The sequence below is a fragment of the Leuresthes tenuis genome, unplaced genomic scaffold (assembly GCF_036924035.1).
Source record: "Leuresthes tenuis unplaced genomic scaffold, fLeuTen1.0.hap1 SCAF_20, whole genome shotgun sequence".
Lineage (NCBI taxonomy): Eukaryota > Metazoa > Chordata > Actinopteri > Atheriniformes > Atherinopsidae > Leuresthes > Leuresthes tenuis.
In genome coordinates this window covers 31,123,990-31,140,783 of record NW_027325374.1, presented here as the reverse complement: position 1 = coordinate 31,140,783, position 16,794 = coordinate 31,123,990, and the positions used below count along the sequence as shown (strand labels likewise).

Genomic DNA, 16,794 nt, shown 5'->3' with positions numbered 1-16,794 from the left:
GTGAAGACAATCAAATCATTGCCATCATAACAATAAACTAAGTTGCCAACTGTAGCATACTCACTATTTGATTAAGGAAAAAAAAAACCTTGATAAAAAGTGTACTATCTTTGTCGTTATAATTGATTTTAATCAGTCTAACAGGGCTACTCAGTAGTTCTTGCTTGAATTGACCACAGTTTTTAAAAAAGAGTCCAACAGTCACTCCTAAAAATAGATATAGATAATGAATATTTATTAAAAGCTTAAACCAAAAAAAATAAGCCTTAAATTACAATACAGGAAAAAGGTGTGTAAACAACTAATGACTATGTGTAGTGAGATGAGTCATGATATTCAACCATATGGATATGTGGAAGTTCTTCAAAAGCGAAAGAGAATAGAAAAAGAGCATTCCAGCTGAGTTAAATTTGGGGTCCTAATTCTAACCGCTATATATGGGTTAAGGTCCAGCAACTTAGTAATTAATGGCTATAATGCTGCATCTCTTGACACCAACTATAACAATAAAAAGGAAAAGCACGGATCTTACTTTGGTCGAGGTTGAGGTTGTCTCACACGGGGCTCCTTTTGGTTGGACAGACTGAATACCGCAGGTTGCTGGTTGCTGTGTCCAAGTGGCTCTCTTCTGTTGCCTGGGGTTTTTGAGTCTGCAGTCAGTTGTCTGTCACCTGTGTGCTTTCACCATGTCAGCAAGTTGTTGGTACTCTCTCCCTCTCTCGGCTCCCGTAGCCAAGGAGACAGGCTTCAGCTGATGTTGCAAGACCTGGTATTAAAAAGAACTATAGGTGCATTCACCTGAGTGTTTTGAGTTAGTTTGAAAGGTTAACTTCAGTTCAAATAAAAAGTAGTTGAATAAAAAATGAAAATAAAAACATCAAATGAACCAGTCACAAAGAAACACAAACATTTTTCCATTATAACTTAATTTCTGATTTTTTTTTTTAATTTCTCTACTTCCATGGTTCTCAAATACTTTCCTGGATCTCAAATTAATAAGCACGTTTAATATAATCCAGAATGAGTGCCCCCCCTTTTTTTTCTTTTGTTGTCCTCTTGGTGGTAGATAATGGAGAGGAGTAAGGAGGGCCTTTTGTCACCTTGATCTCCCCATTAGAGGAGGAAGGTGTTGTGTCAAGGAATCCATAATTTACAAGTTTTTCTGGGGGGGAAGAAAGAATCAAAGGTATCTGTGGTCCTAAACCCCTCCTCTTCAAATTCCAGCTGGGTCGTTCTACATTCAAGATGATAACATAAAATTTAAAGGTCTGTTGGTCTGACTAGAACCAGGGTGTAGGGTTCTAGTCATGTGTGTGTGTCTCCCCTTGAATGGTGAAATCATTTGCCACATCTGTGTAAACATGTGGGTGTGAGTACATATATCCACAGGTGAATGTCAGGGTGTCACTAAGTCTTGGGTTTTGTTTAATTCACACTGAATTTCATACAAATATTCAAAATTAAAATGTTGTCTTTTGCAGATTAAAAGTAGCAGAAGAGTCTTTCCGCCAGGCCAAGGAAAAGGCTTCCTTCAGTGTTAAGCCCAAACATGCTTCTGGCATTGTAAGTTTATTTTGTTATCTGTTGCTTTAAGAAGTTGAGTGTTGAGCTAAAGAACTAAAGCTATCAGAAAATTAATGAAGTATTTCGATTGCTCCTTCAACACAAAATATAGCTGATAATCATCTTCAAAGAAAGATCTTGTCATAAATGCTGCATTAACTGGTCAATTGTAGGTAAATGCTGCAAAAATCCTGTGTACATGTTTCCAATCAGTCAGTACAGTCACAGAAAGGCCATCTACTAGTGGTCTAACATAGTTGATAATGGTGAGAAGTCCTATCTATTGATTTCTTTTCACAAGGAAGGATACTGCAGTGTATTGAACCCACACTGAAACATGGTGGTGGCATTCTTCAGAAACAAGCAACTGTACATTGTCAACAAGAGCACCATTCCCCAGAGATACAGTGGCTTGCAAAAATTTTCATACCGTTTGAACTTTTTCACATTTTGTCACATTACGACCGTGAACATAAATATATTTTATTGGAATTTTATGTGAAAGACCAACACAAACTGGCACACAATTGTGAAGTACAAAGAAAATTATACATGATTTAAAAAAAATTTACAAATAAAAAACTGAAAAGTGCCGTGTTCTAAAGTATTCAGCCCCCTTTTCTCTGAGTGCAACCAATTGCATTCATATGTTGCCTGATGATTGCTGAATGGTCGAATGTTGACCTAATGACTAAATAAAGTACACCTGTTTGTAATCTAATCTCATTACAAAAACAGCTGTTCTATGACGGATATACATATATTCTGTATATATACATATCTAAATAGCCCTAGTTATCTATAATGTTGGGGAGTTTCAATCATCAGAGACATTATATTTATGTTGTGCATGAAAAGGAAAAAAGGGAGAAAAAATATTGTTGAATAAATCTGTAAAATTAAAAAGAAAAAAATATTGTAGAAAGTGTTAAAATAGTGGAAAATTAGCTCAGTACATGCACATCCACTCACTTCTTAGGTAAACTTGGTAAGACTCCATCTTTGTGCTGAGGCCCTTGTCATTTAATTATGTTCAAAGTAATGGAAGAAATTGTGGTTAAATATGTATTTCTTTGGGGTTCTCTACTGTTGTTCCTGCTGCTTGTCTTTTAGTAAAATTAATTATGTTTTTCTGAGGTTGTGTAATTCATTTAATCTCTGTGATGTGTCTTTTCAACAGAAAGCCAAGCTGGGCATGAAGATATAACTCAATGGACTTGGCATGTTTGTTTTCCTATCATTGATCACCAGCAATGAGTTAAACTATGAAGTTTGAGGCTGGGACAGGAGACAAATAGTAGACAGAGCATCATGTGGATGGAATGTATATGAAGACACCACTCTGGACATTGTATGTCATTCAGTTATTGTTTGGTTTGAACATTTTTGTCTGACTAATTAGGCTGTTTCCTTACATGATTTATGAATCTTACTTAGTCATGGAAGGATTTTTCTGTTCAGAGGATACATAACATAAAGTATACAGTACATCAGCTCTAATATCAGCATATTGTCTGTACAGCCTATACTGTTGCTCTATATTTACAGTGTAAAATAATGTAAAGTCTCGCTACCGAGACTATTCAGCCAAATGGTAAAATCTACAGGAAGTGTGCAGTGTGAGGAGCAATAAAGATGTGTGAGCACTAGTTCAGTGAGATGTAATTTAGGATTTTTTTCTGACTGCCAAAACCAGCATTGAGATGGCTTAGTAATAAAGCAGTCTGAGGAAAAATTGAATGCCTTTAATTCACAGTGTTGTTGCTGCAGATGTCATTTTTAAGCTGTTCAAATGAATATTTTTCCCTTGTCTGGCCCCAAACCTTACAATCCTCCACTCTATGAAATGACATTACTTTTATGTAAAGTGATTTACAAAATGATTTTACTGGAAGCAATTTACAAGAGACGAACAACATTCAAGCTTTGGCATATTCTTTAAGAATACAATCTATTCAAATGGCAGTAAAAGTAGAACATTTACAAATTGCAACGCAGTAGCAGGATTAGGTTTAGGTTTTTACAAATGTTAAGAGAGTAGGTATTCTCAGAGGAGGTGAGTCTTGAAGATAGGTAGTGAAGGATGCATATACTGGGATAGCATTTGGTAGCTTGCTCCACCATCATGGATCCACAAATCAGACCAGTCTGGATTGATACTGTCTTGTGTGTAGGGTAATGTAGCCAGTGCCAGATTACTTTAATGGGAGTGGTCAATAAGGAGTATCGGCCTGTATGACTTCAGAAAGAGAGCTTGAAAAGGTAAGTGTAGACCCCACAGTCACTGTATAGATAAGCAAAAAAGACTTCAATCTGATTCAGGCAGCCATGGGTTACTGCTGAAGTTCAATGAGTTGTGGAATGATATGTGTCTGTTTTGTCTGAGCAAACACCAGAGTGCTGCCATGTTTTGGGCCATCTCTAGGGATTTCACAGTGCAAACTGGGAGACGTGCTCGAAGACCATTGCAGTGGTTAAAGGCTAAAGTTAATCACAGCTTGTACCTATCACAGTGTGGTGTACAGATGAATAGGACCCAAACACAAAAGAAATGAAAATGAGAAAAACAATACCAATCAAACTAAACCAGGAGATAAACAAACCTCATTAACTAGTCCATGATAGTACTAGTATTTGAGTGTCATACTGAGTCAAATACACCATGGTCTTTCCTATGTTGTAAAGTGAAAATAACATGACTGACAGTAAAATACAGCAAGTTCAAAGAGGGACATCTGGTCATCAAGCGTTTTTCAACCTTTGTTCTGGAGAAAAATGATTGCCAAGAAGATTGTACTGAGGGTCCAGTACTGAGACATTGGGCACCCCCTATAGAGAGGCGATTAGATGTGAACATTTGTCCTTGCCACAACACATCAAAAGAATGCCCAATGAGGTATGCTTCAAACAAACAGTGTAACATGCCTACAGATAGTAATATACTTCAATAGACAGGATGTTCCTGATTTTGGCAATATTTCCAGAGGTGAAAGATTGGCAGTCCAAGAAACCTGTTTTATATGTCCGTCAAATTGTAAATCAAATCTGGTCAAATTGTATATCAAATCTGGGTAAGGGTTAGGGTAAGGGTAAAAAATAACTTTAAGGTTGTAGTACGATAAGCCAAGGAAATGCCATCTAGAGTAACTATGTAGGTAGACAATTTCTCCCTGAAGCCAACGATGACAACTTCAGTTTTTTCTGAATTTAGAAGTAGAAAGTTCTGAATCATCCATGTCTTTATGTCAATAAGACATGCTTGTAGTCTGACCAACCTGGTTTCATCTGGTTTCATAGATAATTACAGCTGATATATCATCAACATAGCCATGGAAATTTATGCCTTGCTGTCTAATAATGTTACCAAATGGAAGCATGTATAAAGTGAAAAGAATCAGTCCAACCACAGAACCCTGTGGAACTTCATGACTTACTCTAGTGTGTGAGGAAGATTCTTCATTTACAAGAACAAACTGGAATCTATCAGATAACTATGACTTAAACCAGCCTAATGCAGTTCTTTTACTCCCAATAACATGGGGTTCAAATCTCTGTAAAAGAATGCTGTGACTGATCGTATCAAATACAGCACTGAGATCCAACAGGACAAGCACAGAAACAAGTCCGCTATCAGAGGCTAAAAGGAGGTCACTGGTTACTTTCACCAGTGCAGATTCTGTGCTATGATGCACTCTTAATCCTAACTGAAACTGTACAAACAGATTATTTCTATGTAAATGATCACAAAGGTGAGCTGCAACTAGTTTTTCAAGAACTTTAGACAAAAAAGGGAGCATCCTTAAAAGTCAGAGGTACATAGCCTGTCAACAAAGACAGATTGATCAAATCCCATATAGAAGTGTTGATTAAGGGGAAAATCTCCTTGAACAGTCTGGTTGGGATTGGGTCTAACATACAAGTTGATGGTTTAGAAGAGACTATTGCTGTTGTCAGCTCAGAGAGATCAACTGGGCAGAAGCTGTCTACATACAAATCAGGTTCTTAAGATACTTCTAAAGCTGCTGTACTTGATATATCAGTGATAGTAGTGGGTAGGATTCCATTAATCTTCTCTCTGATAGAATGAATTTTATTGATAAAGAATCTCATGAAATCATCACTGCTGAGAGTTAAAGGAATACATGGCTCAACGGAGCTCAGACTTGTTGTCAGCCTGGCTACAGTGCTGAAAAGAAACCTGGGATTATTCTTATTCTCTTCTATCAATGATGAATAATAAGCAGTTCTCTCTCCAGCTTTCTTGCAGTCTTCTTTAAAGCTGTGAATTATTCCTTATTCCAAGGAGCCAACCTGACTGATTACCTTCCTTTTCAGAGGGGCAACATTGTCCAGTGTTGTATGCATTGAAACTGTAGTGCTGTCAAGAAGAGCGTCAAGTATTGCTGGAATAAAATGTAGGTAGCCGTCCTCTGTCATATTTGCTCATGACAGTGAAGAAACGGATTATGGAATTAACCCTTTAAATCTGGTTTCAGCATTCTCTAATAGACACCTTCTATATGTAAATTTCTTCTCAGAAGCTGTATATAATCAAGTAATGTAAACTTGAAAATAATCAAAAAATGGTCAGATAAGACAGGGTTATGAAGGAATACTGTTAACTGTTAACCATAATCTGAAGATAGCTGCCACTCCTCCTCCTCTGCCTGTGTTCGAGGATTGTGAACATTTAGATTGTCACGGTTTATGTTCTATTCCATGTCTTGTCTTGTCATTTCCTGTTTTATTTTGAAAGCACTGACCTTCTCCTCTCGTTTCAGGTATCTTGCCCTTCCTCCCGTGTCAAGCGTCTCATTGTCTTCCCTGAATCCCAAGTGTTTCCACCTGTTCCCCTTGGTCCCTCATGTGTTCAAATAGTCTGCATTTCCCTTGTCTTGTGCCAGTATGTTGTCTCTCCACACAAGCATTATTACCAGCCCTTTGTCTTGTTCCTTGATCCACAGTTCCACGAGCCTGCAGTGTGCGATCCTCCTGCAGTGCTATCTTGTGTTGTAATTTATTCTTACAACTAGCCTTTGTTTATTTATTCGACACGGTAAGTTTCATAGCCTTGTTTTTTCCTCCATTTGCAAGGAGTGGTTTTTTTATGTAACTTTTCATAGTCACCTCCGTTAAAGGAGAGTTTTAAGTTTATTGTTAAAGTTCATAGAGCCTCTGTTTTATTAAGAGTACGTCTTTTGTTTTATTCCGCCTCGTTTTGAGAGCGTGTCTTTGTTTTGTTTAGTGTTCATAGCTTTTCTGTTTTCCTCCCAGTTTGGAGAGATTTATGTTTGTAACTTTCATAGCTGCGCTCCTTCTCCGCTTAGTTACTAAGGAGAGTGCTTAGGTTTTTCATAGCCTTTTCTTTGCGCTGCTTGGAGATCGCCCTGCCTTGCTGTGCTGTGTGTGCTCTGTGTGCTGTGTAATAAACCCTCTTGGAACCCATATGACCCTGCGTCTGTGTCCTGAGTCCCCTGGTAAACTGACATAGATAGTCAGAGGTAGTTGATTCATTAATGCTAACATCATCTTCCTGCTGCAGCCAGGTTTTTGTAAGACAAAATATATTAATATGATGATCAAGTCATTCACTGACAGAGATATTCAACAAACCACATTTAATAGTTTGATGTTTTGGTTCAGTTAAAGTTTTTTATTTAATTGTTTGTTTTTAAGTTTTCTGGATTTGCTCCTCTTGTGTTTTGTTATGGTCCCCTTGCTCTCTTAGGTGCTGACCCTCTTCTTCCTTGTCTTTCCTGCTCTTTCCTCCTTCTGTCTTGTGTGTCTGTGGGTGGGAGCACCAACTCTATGTGCCCTCCCAGAAGCCGGTGTGGCTGCCCCAGTTTCCCCTGCACACTTGACCATATTTAACCTGGACTCTCTTTCCATTCATCTCCTGATTATTAATCTACTCTGTACGATAGCGTGATCAAGGCCCTCAAACTTTTGAACTTGCCTTTTGACCAGATCTTGTCTGTTTTTCATGTGTCCTGTTCTCCTCTGCCACAGAACCAACTCTGGTGTGCCTGCTACGCTCACACTGTCAAATCCTGCTGTGCTCTCGCCTTCTAGCAACATTAAAGAAAAACTCTCTTTGCCATATTCCAGTGTGTGTGTGTCCTGAAATTGAGTCTTTTGCACCACCCCCTGTGACAGAACAATCAGGCCAGGACATGGACCCTGCAGACACAGACTCTGTGCTAAGGGCACTTGCAACTCAGGGAAACCTGTTAGGCTCACACGAACACGCCCTCAAAGCACTATCCGAACAGAACCTGGAACAGCCGTGAAACAGCTACAGCAACTTGGAGGTATGTTGCAGACAGCTTCAGTCTGCAACATACCTTACAGAAACCTGGCTGCAGCAGGAAGATCATGTTAGCATTAATGAATCAACTATCTCTGACTATCTATGTCAGTTTACCAGGGGACTCAGGACACAGACGCAGGGTCGTATGGGTTCCAAGAGGGTTTATTACACAGCACACAGAGCACACACAGCACAGCAAGGCAGGGCGATTTCCAAGCAGCTCAAAGAAAAGGCTATGAAAAACCTAAGCACTCTCCTCAGTAACTAAGCGGAGAAGGAGCGCAGCTATGAAAGTTACAAACATAAATCTCTCCAAACTGGGAGAGATCTACCTTGAACACCCACTCCACGTCCACCCCTCTCGCAGTGGATCCCTGTCAGAGAACCATCAATGCCAAACCCAGAGGCCTACTCTGTTGAGTTTGGAAAGGGATTCCTACTCCAGTGCAACCTGGTGTTTGATCACTTAACTCATTCGTACTCCACTGATCAAGCTAAAATAGCTAAAATAGCTTTTATGGTTAACCTGCTGCGGGGAAGAGCCTTAACATGGGCTGTGCTTATGAAAGACAGACACTGTGCCTATTCTTAGTTTGAGAAGGAGTTTTCCTCAGCCTTTGATTTTTCTGTAAGTCGTGATGATGCTTCTAACCGGCTATTGAGGATATGACAAGGGCAGCGAAGTGTAGCGGACGACTCCACGGACTTCCGAATTGTAGCAGCTGAAGCTGGTTGGGAAAACAGGGCTCTTGAGAGAGAATGCCTGAGATTAGATCCTCTTCCCAGCGTGTTTCATTGCAAGGAAAGCCAAGTCACTGCCGCTTCCTGGCCTGGGTGGCTCGAAGAGCTACGGGGTAGAGAAAGGATAAGACTTGCTGCCAGAGCAACAACCGGAGCCCATGCAAATCGGCAGAACAAGACTTTCAGATGAAGAACGGAGGAGACGGAGACAAGCTGATGAATGTTTTTACTGTGGAAAGTTTTTACTGTGTCTTTCTCGCCCAAAAGAGTCTGCCCACTGGTTTCTTTAGGGGTACTGGTGGGCACTGCAGACACAAATCCTCTATGTAGACTCATGTTACCTGCTAAAATCTGTTAGGCCCAAGAAACCCTGGACTTTCAAGCACTCAGTGATTCTGGGGCAGAGCAAAGTTTCCTAGATATCCATCTTGTCTCTCAGTTAAAGATCCCCACTGAACCTCTCCCAACTCCTATACCTGCATTTGCTTTAAATGGGATGATCCTTGCACAAGTACCCAACAAACTCATCCCGTGCACAAGTAACTCACACAACCCATCTCGTGCACTACATCATTTCAGGTAGTCATCATGAGAATCAGTTCTCAGTTCTTTGTTTTTGAAGCACCCAACACACCCATAGTCCTTGGCCACCCCTGGTTAAATAAACATAACCCTAACCTTGATCCACGGGTAAACTTACTGGTTGGAGTCAATTCTGTACCAGCCTGAACCTCCTAATCTTTCTTCTGTGCTCTTTGAATATCATGACCTAGCAGAAGTTTTTTGTAAAGATCGTGCACTGTCTCTCCCACCTCATCAGCCCTATGATTGCGCCATAGATCTCCTCCCTTGTGCTCCTCTCCCCTCCAGTCGCCTGTACAAGGTGTCATGGACTGAAAGAGAATCCATGGAAGAATACATCTCAGACTCGTTAGCAGCTGGAATCATTCATCCTTCGTCCTCCCCAGTCGGTGCTGTTTTTTTCTTTGTTGAGAAAAAGGACAAAACACTATAGGGAATTAAATAACATCACTGAAAAGAACAAATACCCTCTGCCACTTATTAACTCAGCTTTTAAACTCTTACAGGGTGCTACCATTTTCTCCAAACTGGATCTACACAATGCTTACCATTTGGTTAGGATAAGAGAAGGATATGAATGGAAGACGGCTTTCAATACTCCCTTGGGCCACTTCAAGTATTTGGTAATGCCTTTTGGTCTCACTAATGCCCCTGCTGGGTTTCAGGCTCTTGTGAATGATATATTGCGTGACTGGTTAAACAGGTTTGTCTTCATTTGTAAAAGTGGAAAAGTGTGAATTTCATGTCTCTTCTGTTAGTTTCCTTGGCTACATCATAGAGAATGGACAGATTAAAACAGATCCTGAAAAAGTGAGAGCCGCTGTTGAATGGCCTCGCCCATCCAACCGCAAGCAGCTTCAGAGATTCCTTGGATTTGCTCATTTTTACAGAAGACTCATTTGGGACTTCAGCAGGAGGGTGGCACTATTAACTCAACTCACCTTCATCAAAAGACCCTTTTGTTGGAACCCCACAGCTGAAGAGGCTTCCATCACACTCAAAAGAAAATTTACCGCAGCTCTAGTCCTTGCTCAACCAGCAGTTCATTGTGGAAGTTGACGCTTCTGATTCAAGGGTAGGTGCTGTCCTATCACAAGTATTTGATAACAAGATGCATCCATGTACTTTCTTTTCCCGCCGTGTCTCGCCAGCTGAACAGAATTACGACATTGGAGATAGAGAATTGCTGGCAGTCAAGTTGGCCCTGGAGGAATGGAGACATTTGCTGGAAGGGGCAGAACATCCTTTTATTGTTTGACAGACCACAAGAACCTGACCTACATTCAGTCCGCCAAACGTTTGAACGCCCGACAGGCTCGTTAGTCCCTCTTCTGCAGGAGATTCAGATTCACTATCACCTACCGCCCAGGTACCCGAAATGTCAAACCTGACGCCTTGTCGAGACTATTTTCTCCCACAGACGCCCCTGAGGAACCAGAATCCATCCTACCACCGACTTGCATTATTGGTAGTCTTACCTGGGAAATAGAGTCAGCCATCCAACAAGCATTGGAACAGGGATGGGGAGGGGGTCCTCCCAACTTACTGTATATTCCATACAGCCAAATTCACCTGTCACCCTGGCACGCAGTGGATGATTAGTCTTGTCAGGTGGAATTTTTGGTGGCCTTTGTTGCATAAGGATGTTCGTTCCTATTCCGCTGCCTGCTCTGTCTGCGCTCAAAGTAAGTCATCCAACTCTCCAACCTCTGGTTTACTCAGACCTCTCCCGGTACCATCCTGACATATAGCTCTCGATTTTGTGTCAGGATTACCTCCTTCCCATGGTAACACTGTGATACTAACAGTGGTGAATAGGTTTTCTAAGGCTGCTCACTTCGTGCCTATCTAGAAACTCCCAACTGCCCTTCAGACTGCTGTAATCCTAGTTCAACAAGTGTTCCGGCTCCATGGAATACCCTCAGATATCGTTTCTGATCGTGGTCCACAATTCACTTCACAAGTCTGGAGAGCATTCTGTACCTACCTGGGAGCACAAGTTAGTCGGTCTTCAGGTTTTCATCCCCAGACTAATGGCCAGACTGAGCGCATGAACCAGGATCTGGAGGCCGCCCTTCGCTGTGTCTCTTCATCTAATCCTACTTGGAACTCTCAATTATCATGGATCATAGACCAAAATAAACGCCTGACAGATCGACAACACATCCTGGCCTCTGAGTTCCACCCAGGTCAGTCAGTTTGGCTCTCTGCTAAGAACATTCCCTTAAAGTATGAATCCAAGAAACTCTCTCCCAGATATATTGGATCCCTTCAAAATCATCAGTCTCGTAAAGTCTGTTCGCCGCCTGGAGTTGCCCAAAACTATGAGGGTTCACAATGTGTTCCATCTGTCCCAGTTGAAGCCTGTTTCCACCAGCCCCCTATGCCCTCCATCCAATTCCCCACCACCCACCCAGCTCATTGACAGTCAACCTGCCTACACTGTGAAGAAGCTCTTGGATGTTCATCGTCGAGGCCGTGGTTTACAGTATCTGGTGGACTGGGAGGGATATGGTCCAGAGGAGCACTCTTGGGTCCCGCGCTCTTGGATATGGGACTTTTATGCTCGGCATCCCAACAAGCTTGGAGGGGGGGGAGTACTGTTATGGTCCCCTTGCTCTCTTAGGTGCTGACCCTCCTTCTTCCTCATCTTTCCTGCTCTTTCCTCTCTGTGTCTTGTGTGTCTGTGGGCAGGAGCACCAACTCTATGTACTTTTTCCAGAAGCAGGCGTGGCTTTCCCAGTTTCTCCTGCACACCTGACCATCATCATTCATCTACCACAGTACTTAATCTGGACTCTTCTTCCACTCATCACCTAATTGTTAATCTACTCTGTATGATACTGTGATCAAGGCCCTCAAACTTTTGAACTTGCCTTTTGACCAGGACCATTTCTCAATACCAAGTACGCCAAGTACGTACTTGTGTACTTGCCAGTCTGGACTTGTCGGAAGTACGGACTTCTGTGGATGCGAGTACGCAAGTACACTCATTGTGCATTTGGAACAGAAGCGTACTTGATTACGTCAAATACGTTGACGTTGCCGACAAAAATATAAAAAACGATAATTTTTTATTTTTCTGTTCATCTCAGCATCTCTGCTTGATGCTCGTGTGCGCAACAGCAAAGAATAATCAAAACATTGAGGATACAATGAAAATGGACCGAGCTGTGCTTGCAGTTGCAGTTGCTGTTGGAATGCTTTATTTTAAAGCTGAAGAGGAAGCGGTGAGGGTGAGGAGGGAGATACGGGAGCAAAGAGCCAGGATGCGGAGGAGCAGGAGGCTAATAGCATACTTGCCAACTTTGGTACGTCCCCCCTCCCCAACATCTCTTTTTTAGTATTTAATAATTATACAAACAGTAGAAATCAAGTACTTTTTGTACTGTTTGTATACTTTTACATCTTTACATGTCAGGATAATCAGTCCAGCTTTAGATGGATTTAAACAGAAAAATACCTTCAATACAATCAGTTTGATGTAATAATGAACAAGCACGACATTTAAATTAAATTATTTAATACACAAACATGAATACATGAACACATATCACATCAGCTATCAGAAAAACATATTGTCAAAAATATCTGTCTTACCACACCGTACAATAAATGTGGTGTGGTAACACAGAAATTAAATAAATGAATCTTTTAGTTGTAAAATTAGTATTATTCTTTGTCTCTCAATTTTTTCCTTCCAACAGGAGCAAGACCCTTCACAGAGGTACTGCGGTCTGAACATGAATGTGCCAGTCCTGGATCTGTTTTTTTTTCTGGTGCTGACCTAGAGCTAGCTTTTAGGTTATCTAGGACCAGCATTAATATGTTCGTCCAAATGTTGCCCAGAAAAAAAATGCATGGATGGAGCCATGAGATTGAGGTCCTGGTCACCACTGGCTTGCCTATGGGGCCTCCTACAGGGTAACGGCAGAAATTTTTTCTATGTCTACTGCCACTGTCTGCTGGATTGTCCACAATGTTGTGGAAGAAATGATGACCATCCTCCACAGAGTCATTCATTTTCCCAAACCAGAAGAGCTGGAGGAGGTGGATTTGCACGCCTTGCGGGCCATGAGGGGTTCCGCCATGCTGTTGGTGCCATTGATAGATGTCACATCAGAATTGTTCCTCCTGCAGAGCCACAAAAGAAAAGCTACAAAAACAGAAAGCTTTTCCACTCCATAATAATGCAGGGTGTGTCTGATACTAAAGGAACCTTTCTTGATGTGTACATCGGCAACCCAGGATCAGTGCACGATACGCTTGTCCTACGACAATCGCCCATGTACAAAAAGGCCCTTTATCCACCATCTGGGTTCTTTCTGCTGGGAGACAGTGGATACCCCTGCTTACAGCATCCTGTCTGTGTCATCACCCCATACCGAAGGCCTGTAGCAAGTAAGTGGACATTTTGGTCCAATCACACACAAGATACTGCTACATTGATTATTGTGACTCAGATATATTCAACTTATTTTTTTTACATTCAGGCCAAGTGGAGGAAAGGTTCAACAGGTCTCATGCAAAGGCCAGAAAAATCATCGAGCGCACCTTTGGAATGCTAAAGAGACGCTGGAGATCCATTTTCCTTTGTGCGCTGGAGATTCGGCCCATCTTTGCTCCAAAAGTTGTAGCAGCCTGTTGCATCCTGTGTATCAGCAGATGACATTTGGGATCCAGAAGTGGAGGAAGAGGAGGACAGAGGTGATGATGATGGAGGAGAGGATCAAAATAAAGATGCTGGCCATTTGTCAGGCAGTTTCTTCCGAGCCAGGCTTGCAGCCCAAGTCTCTGCCCCTGCAGAGCAGCCTGTGTGTCTCAGTGAACATGACTACATTTAAGATAAACATGTTGGTTATATATTGTTGTTATATATGTTATAAAATAGTTAATAACACTACTCTGTCTCATGTATATATAGGTATTTGTATGACTTCATATAAAGACAATTTATAAATTACCTCCACAGGAAGGAGGAGATACTCTCTCTCTCTCTCTGAGTTTCCTCCCTCAAAAACTCCTGTTCTTCCTGCCCTGTTCTCTGCCTGGACTCACAGCCACAGAAGAGCAGCTGGATGATGGGCAAGAGGTCAGGGTAGTGACTGTGCCACCTGACGTAGAAGTCAGATTTGATGCCACAACCAGAGGCAGACTGATTGAGTGCTGCCCCTGGAGTGCAGCATCCATGAGACTATACCACTGCCAGTTGGCAGCAGTCACACCACTGGCCTCTACCCCTCTGCCTGTCGGTTGGTCCCTAAGTTCCTGAAAAATGATTTCAACATGAAAATGATTGTGAAAACAGTTTAATATACTGGCTGTAAATAAGAAGATGAAGATTCTGTAGACAGAATAAGATAACTTAATTAACCAGGTTACCTTTTTTCTTGTTTGTTTGCAGGTGACTTTGAGCCTACTGTTAGCAAGAAAGTCCCTGAAATATAAACTATATTCAAACAAACAGTAATTTCAGTAAAGCATTCATCATTCTACATGTCAAAAGTGCTTCCAAGCCCCCTGTAAAGATACAGATATACAAAGATGAATACTCACTCCCACCTGCCTTTACAGGAGTTGCGGCGCCCCGTGAAAAGGCTCTTGTTGGCCTGAGTTTCATCATTTGTCCCTTAAAAAAAAAAATTTATTGAATTCGTATCCACAAAAAAATTAAAAGTGTAATGTATATGTATGTAATAGATGTACCCCTGCATCTAACTTCTAAATCTAATAATTTAAATATAACTGTTAGCTGTTCAGCTAAAGTTCAGCTCGTATTTTCTGAAAATGCTAAAGCCGTTTTTAGAAACAGCTTAAGCTTTATCAAGCGACCACAAAATTTAAGTAAAACACCAAACAAAAAACATTGTTGTGTAAATAAGATTACATAAATCAGAAATAAGAGTAATTTTCTAAACAGAACTTACAGTTATGTGCTTTCTCCTCTGCCATCTTAGCTTGTGCCGCACTGCTTTCTGGGATAGCAAGCTGTCTGAAGTCCACACAAGTCACCACAGAAACATCCTCGATAAAATGGGCGGAGCAAGTACACTTCTGGGAATGTGGAGCATGCTTGCCTACTTTGAATTGGAACAGTACTTGGTCCTTGAGTGATGACGTTTCACAAGTACACGAGTACACAAGTACAGACAAGTAAACATATTGAGGAACGGCCCAGATCTTGGCTGTTTTTTATGTTTCCTGTTCTCCTCTGCCACAGAACCAACTCCGGTGTGCCTGCTATGCTCACACTGACAAATCCTGCAACATTAAAGAAAAACTCTCTTTGCCATATTCCCCCCCCCCCCCCCCCCCCCCCCCCCCCCCCCCCCATTGCATTTTCTTTGGCGTGTGACGAGAGCATGGACATTTCAGACACCTCACAACCTTTGTTTTTTATTTGGGGAGTGAGTGAGAACATGGAAATTACGCAGGAGCTGGTTGGGCTTGAGATACTGCACAGCACAACAAAAAGCTTCACTACATGCCGCATTCACACACACAGCACATCTTAAGATACATAACTACGTGCTCAGTGTCTTGCCCAAGGACGCTTCGACATGTAGCCCAAGGAAGCCAGAGTCGAACCACCGACCTTCCGATTGGTGGGCAACTGTTCTTCCTCCTGAGCTACAGCCACCCCATGAATATGAATGGGCTGAGCAGGGAGAAAATGGTTGGTATAACGACGGACGGACCTGTCATGGTTGTGAGGAAAACAGACCTCACCACACTAGTTTCCCAGAAGGTTTTTTACTGCAATGAAGAAAACGACGAAAGCTAATCGCGGACTGAAAGCGAGATGGTCAGAGCTGGAGGAGTCCACAGGTGGGTGCTTGAACAACCTACTGCCGGGAAATGCGACTTATTGTGCGGTGCAATTTGTATATGTTTTTTTTTGTCTTCATGGTGCATTTTTTGACTAATGTGATTTATACTCCAGAGCGATTTATGGTCCGGAAAATACGGTACTATGTTGTAACAGCAAATACATTTGCCTTTCAATCTGAAATCCAACTATGTATGTGGGACTGATATTATGGTTAAAACAATTCACAGTTTTACTCTGTGGGTTAGGGGAGGCTTGTAGTTTATTTCCCTGAACTTGTGAAACACTTCTTTTCTACACATGGCATAAATGTGTTTTTTGAAATCAGATTTTTCAAGTGAACAGATATCTGTATAACATAACGTCTGAACCAAGTGTGAACAACCACCGTTCTACTAATTAAGCTATAGATTAATCCTAATGCTAACAGTGTATTTCCAGAATGAGTGTGTTGGGATAGAAATGTGCTATGGTGGTCAAACAGCTGGATGCAGGTATTAAGTGTAGTTAGAACTGGTCTTGGCTCAAACTAGAAGGCAAAGTTACACTGAAAGGACAAGAGCTGTCATTTCATCTGTCAGATGTGTTCAGGAAGATCAATAAACACGGTGCAGTCTCTGTCAGAAAGACATTAACTATGCTTACAAAGGCAGCCATGCACTGCAGGCACACAGAAGTGCACAAGAAGGCGCTGGTCATAATATCAATACACAGTGTAGCCAGTATTATACATTCATACTGTCTTGTAACTCTGCTTGATTTTTTAGTA

The 16,794-nt window shown here is 41.5% G+C and overlaps 1 protein-coding gene and 1 long non-coding RNA gene across 3 annotated transcripts in view; both read left to right on the top strand.

Annotated features, from left to right (window-relative positions):
* Nucleotides 1–7,948, top strand: part of fmn2b (formin 2b) — a 35,143-nt gene extending 27,195 nt beyond the window's left edge. Inside the window, exons 13-14 of the mRNA XM_072373331.1 lie at nucleotides 1,482–1,563; nucleotides 2,744–7,948. Coding sequence (XP_072229432.1) covers nucleotides 1,482–1,563; nucleotides 2,744–2,770 — 109 coding nt within the window. The 3' untranslated portion in view covers nucleotides 2,771–7,948. The remainder of the gene's footprint in view (nucleotides 1–1,481; nucleotides 1,564–2,743) is intronic.
* A 159-nt stretch (nucleotides 7,949–8,107) lies between these two features.
* LOC140278795 (uncharacterized) lies at nucleotides 8,108–15,501 on the top strand. 2 transcript variants are annotated; one of them, XR_011909219.1, is made up of 3 exons: nucleotides 8,108–12,507; nucleotides 12,904–13,597; nucleotides 13,690–15,501. It is a non-coding gene; the product is annotated as an uncharacterized lncRNA (long non-coding RNA). The 2 variants fall into 2 exon arrangements; XR_011909220.1 differs by having other exon boundaries at nucleotides 8,118–13,597; nucleotides 13,690–13,903; nucleotides 15,154–15,501.
* Nucleotides 15,502–16,794: the final 1,293 nt, after the last annotated feature.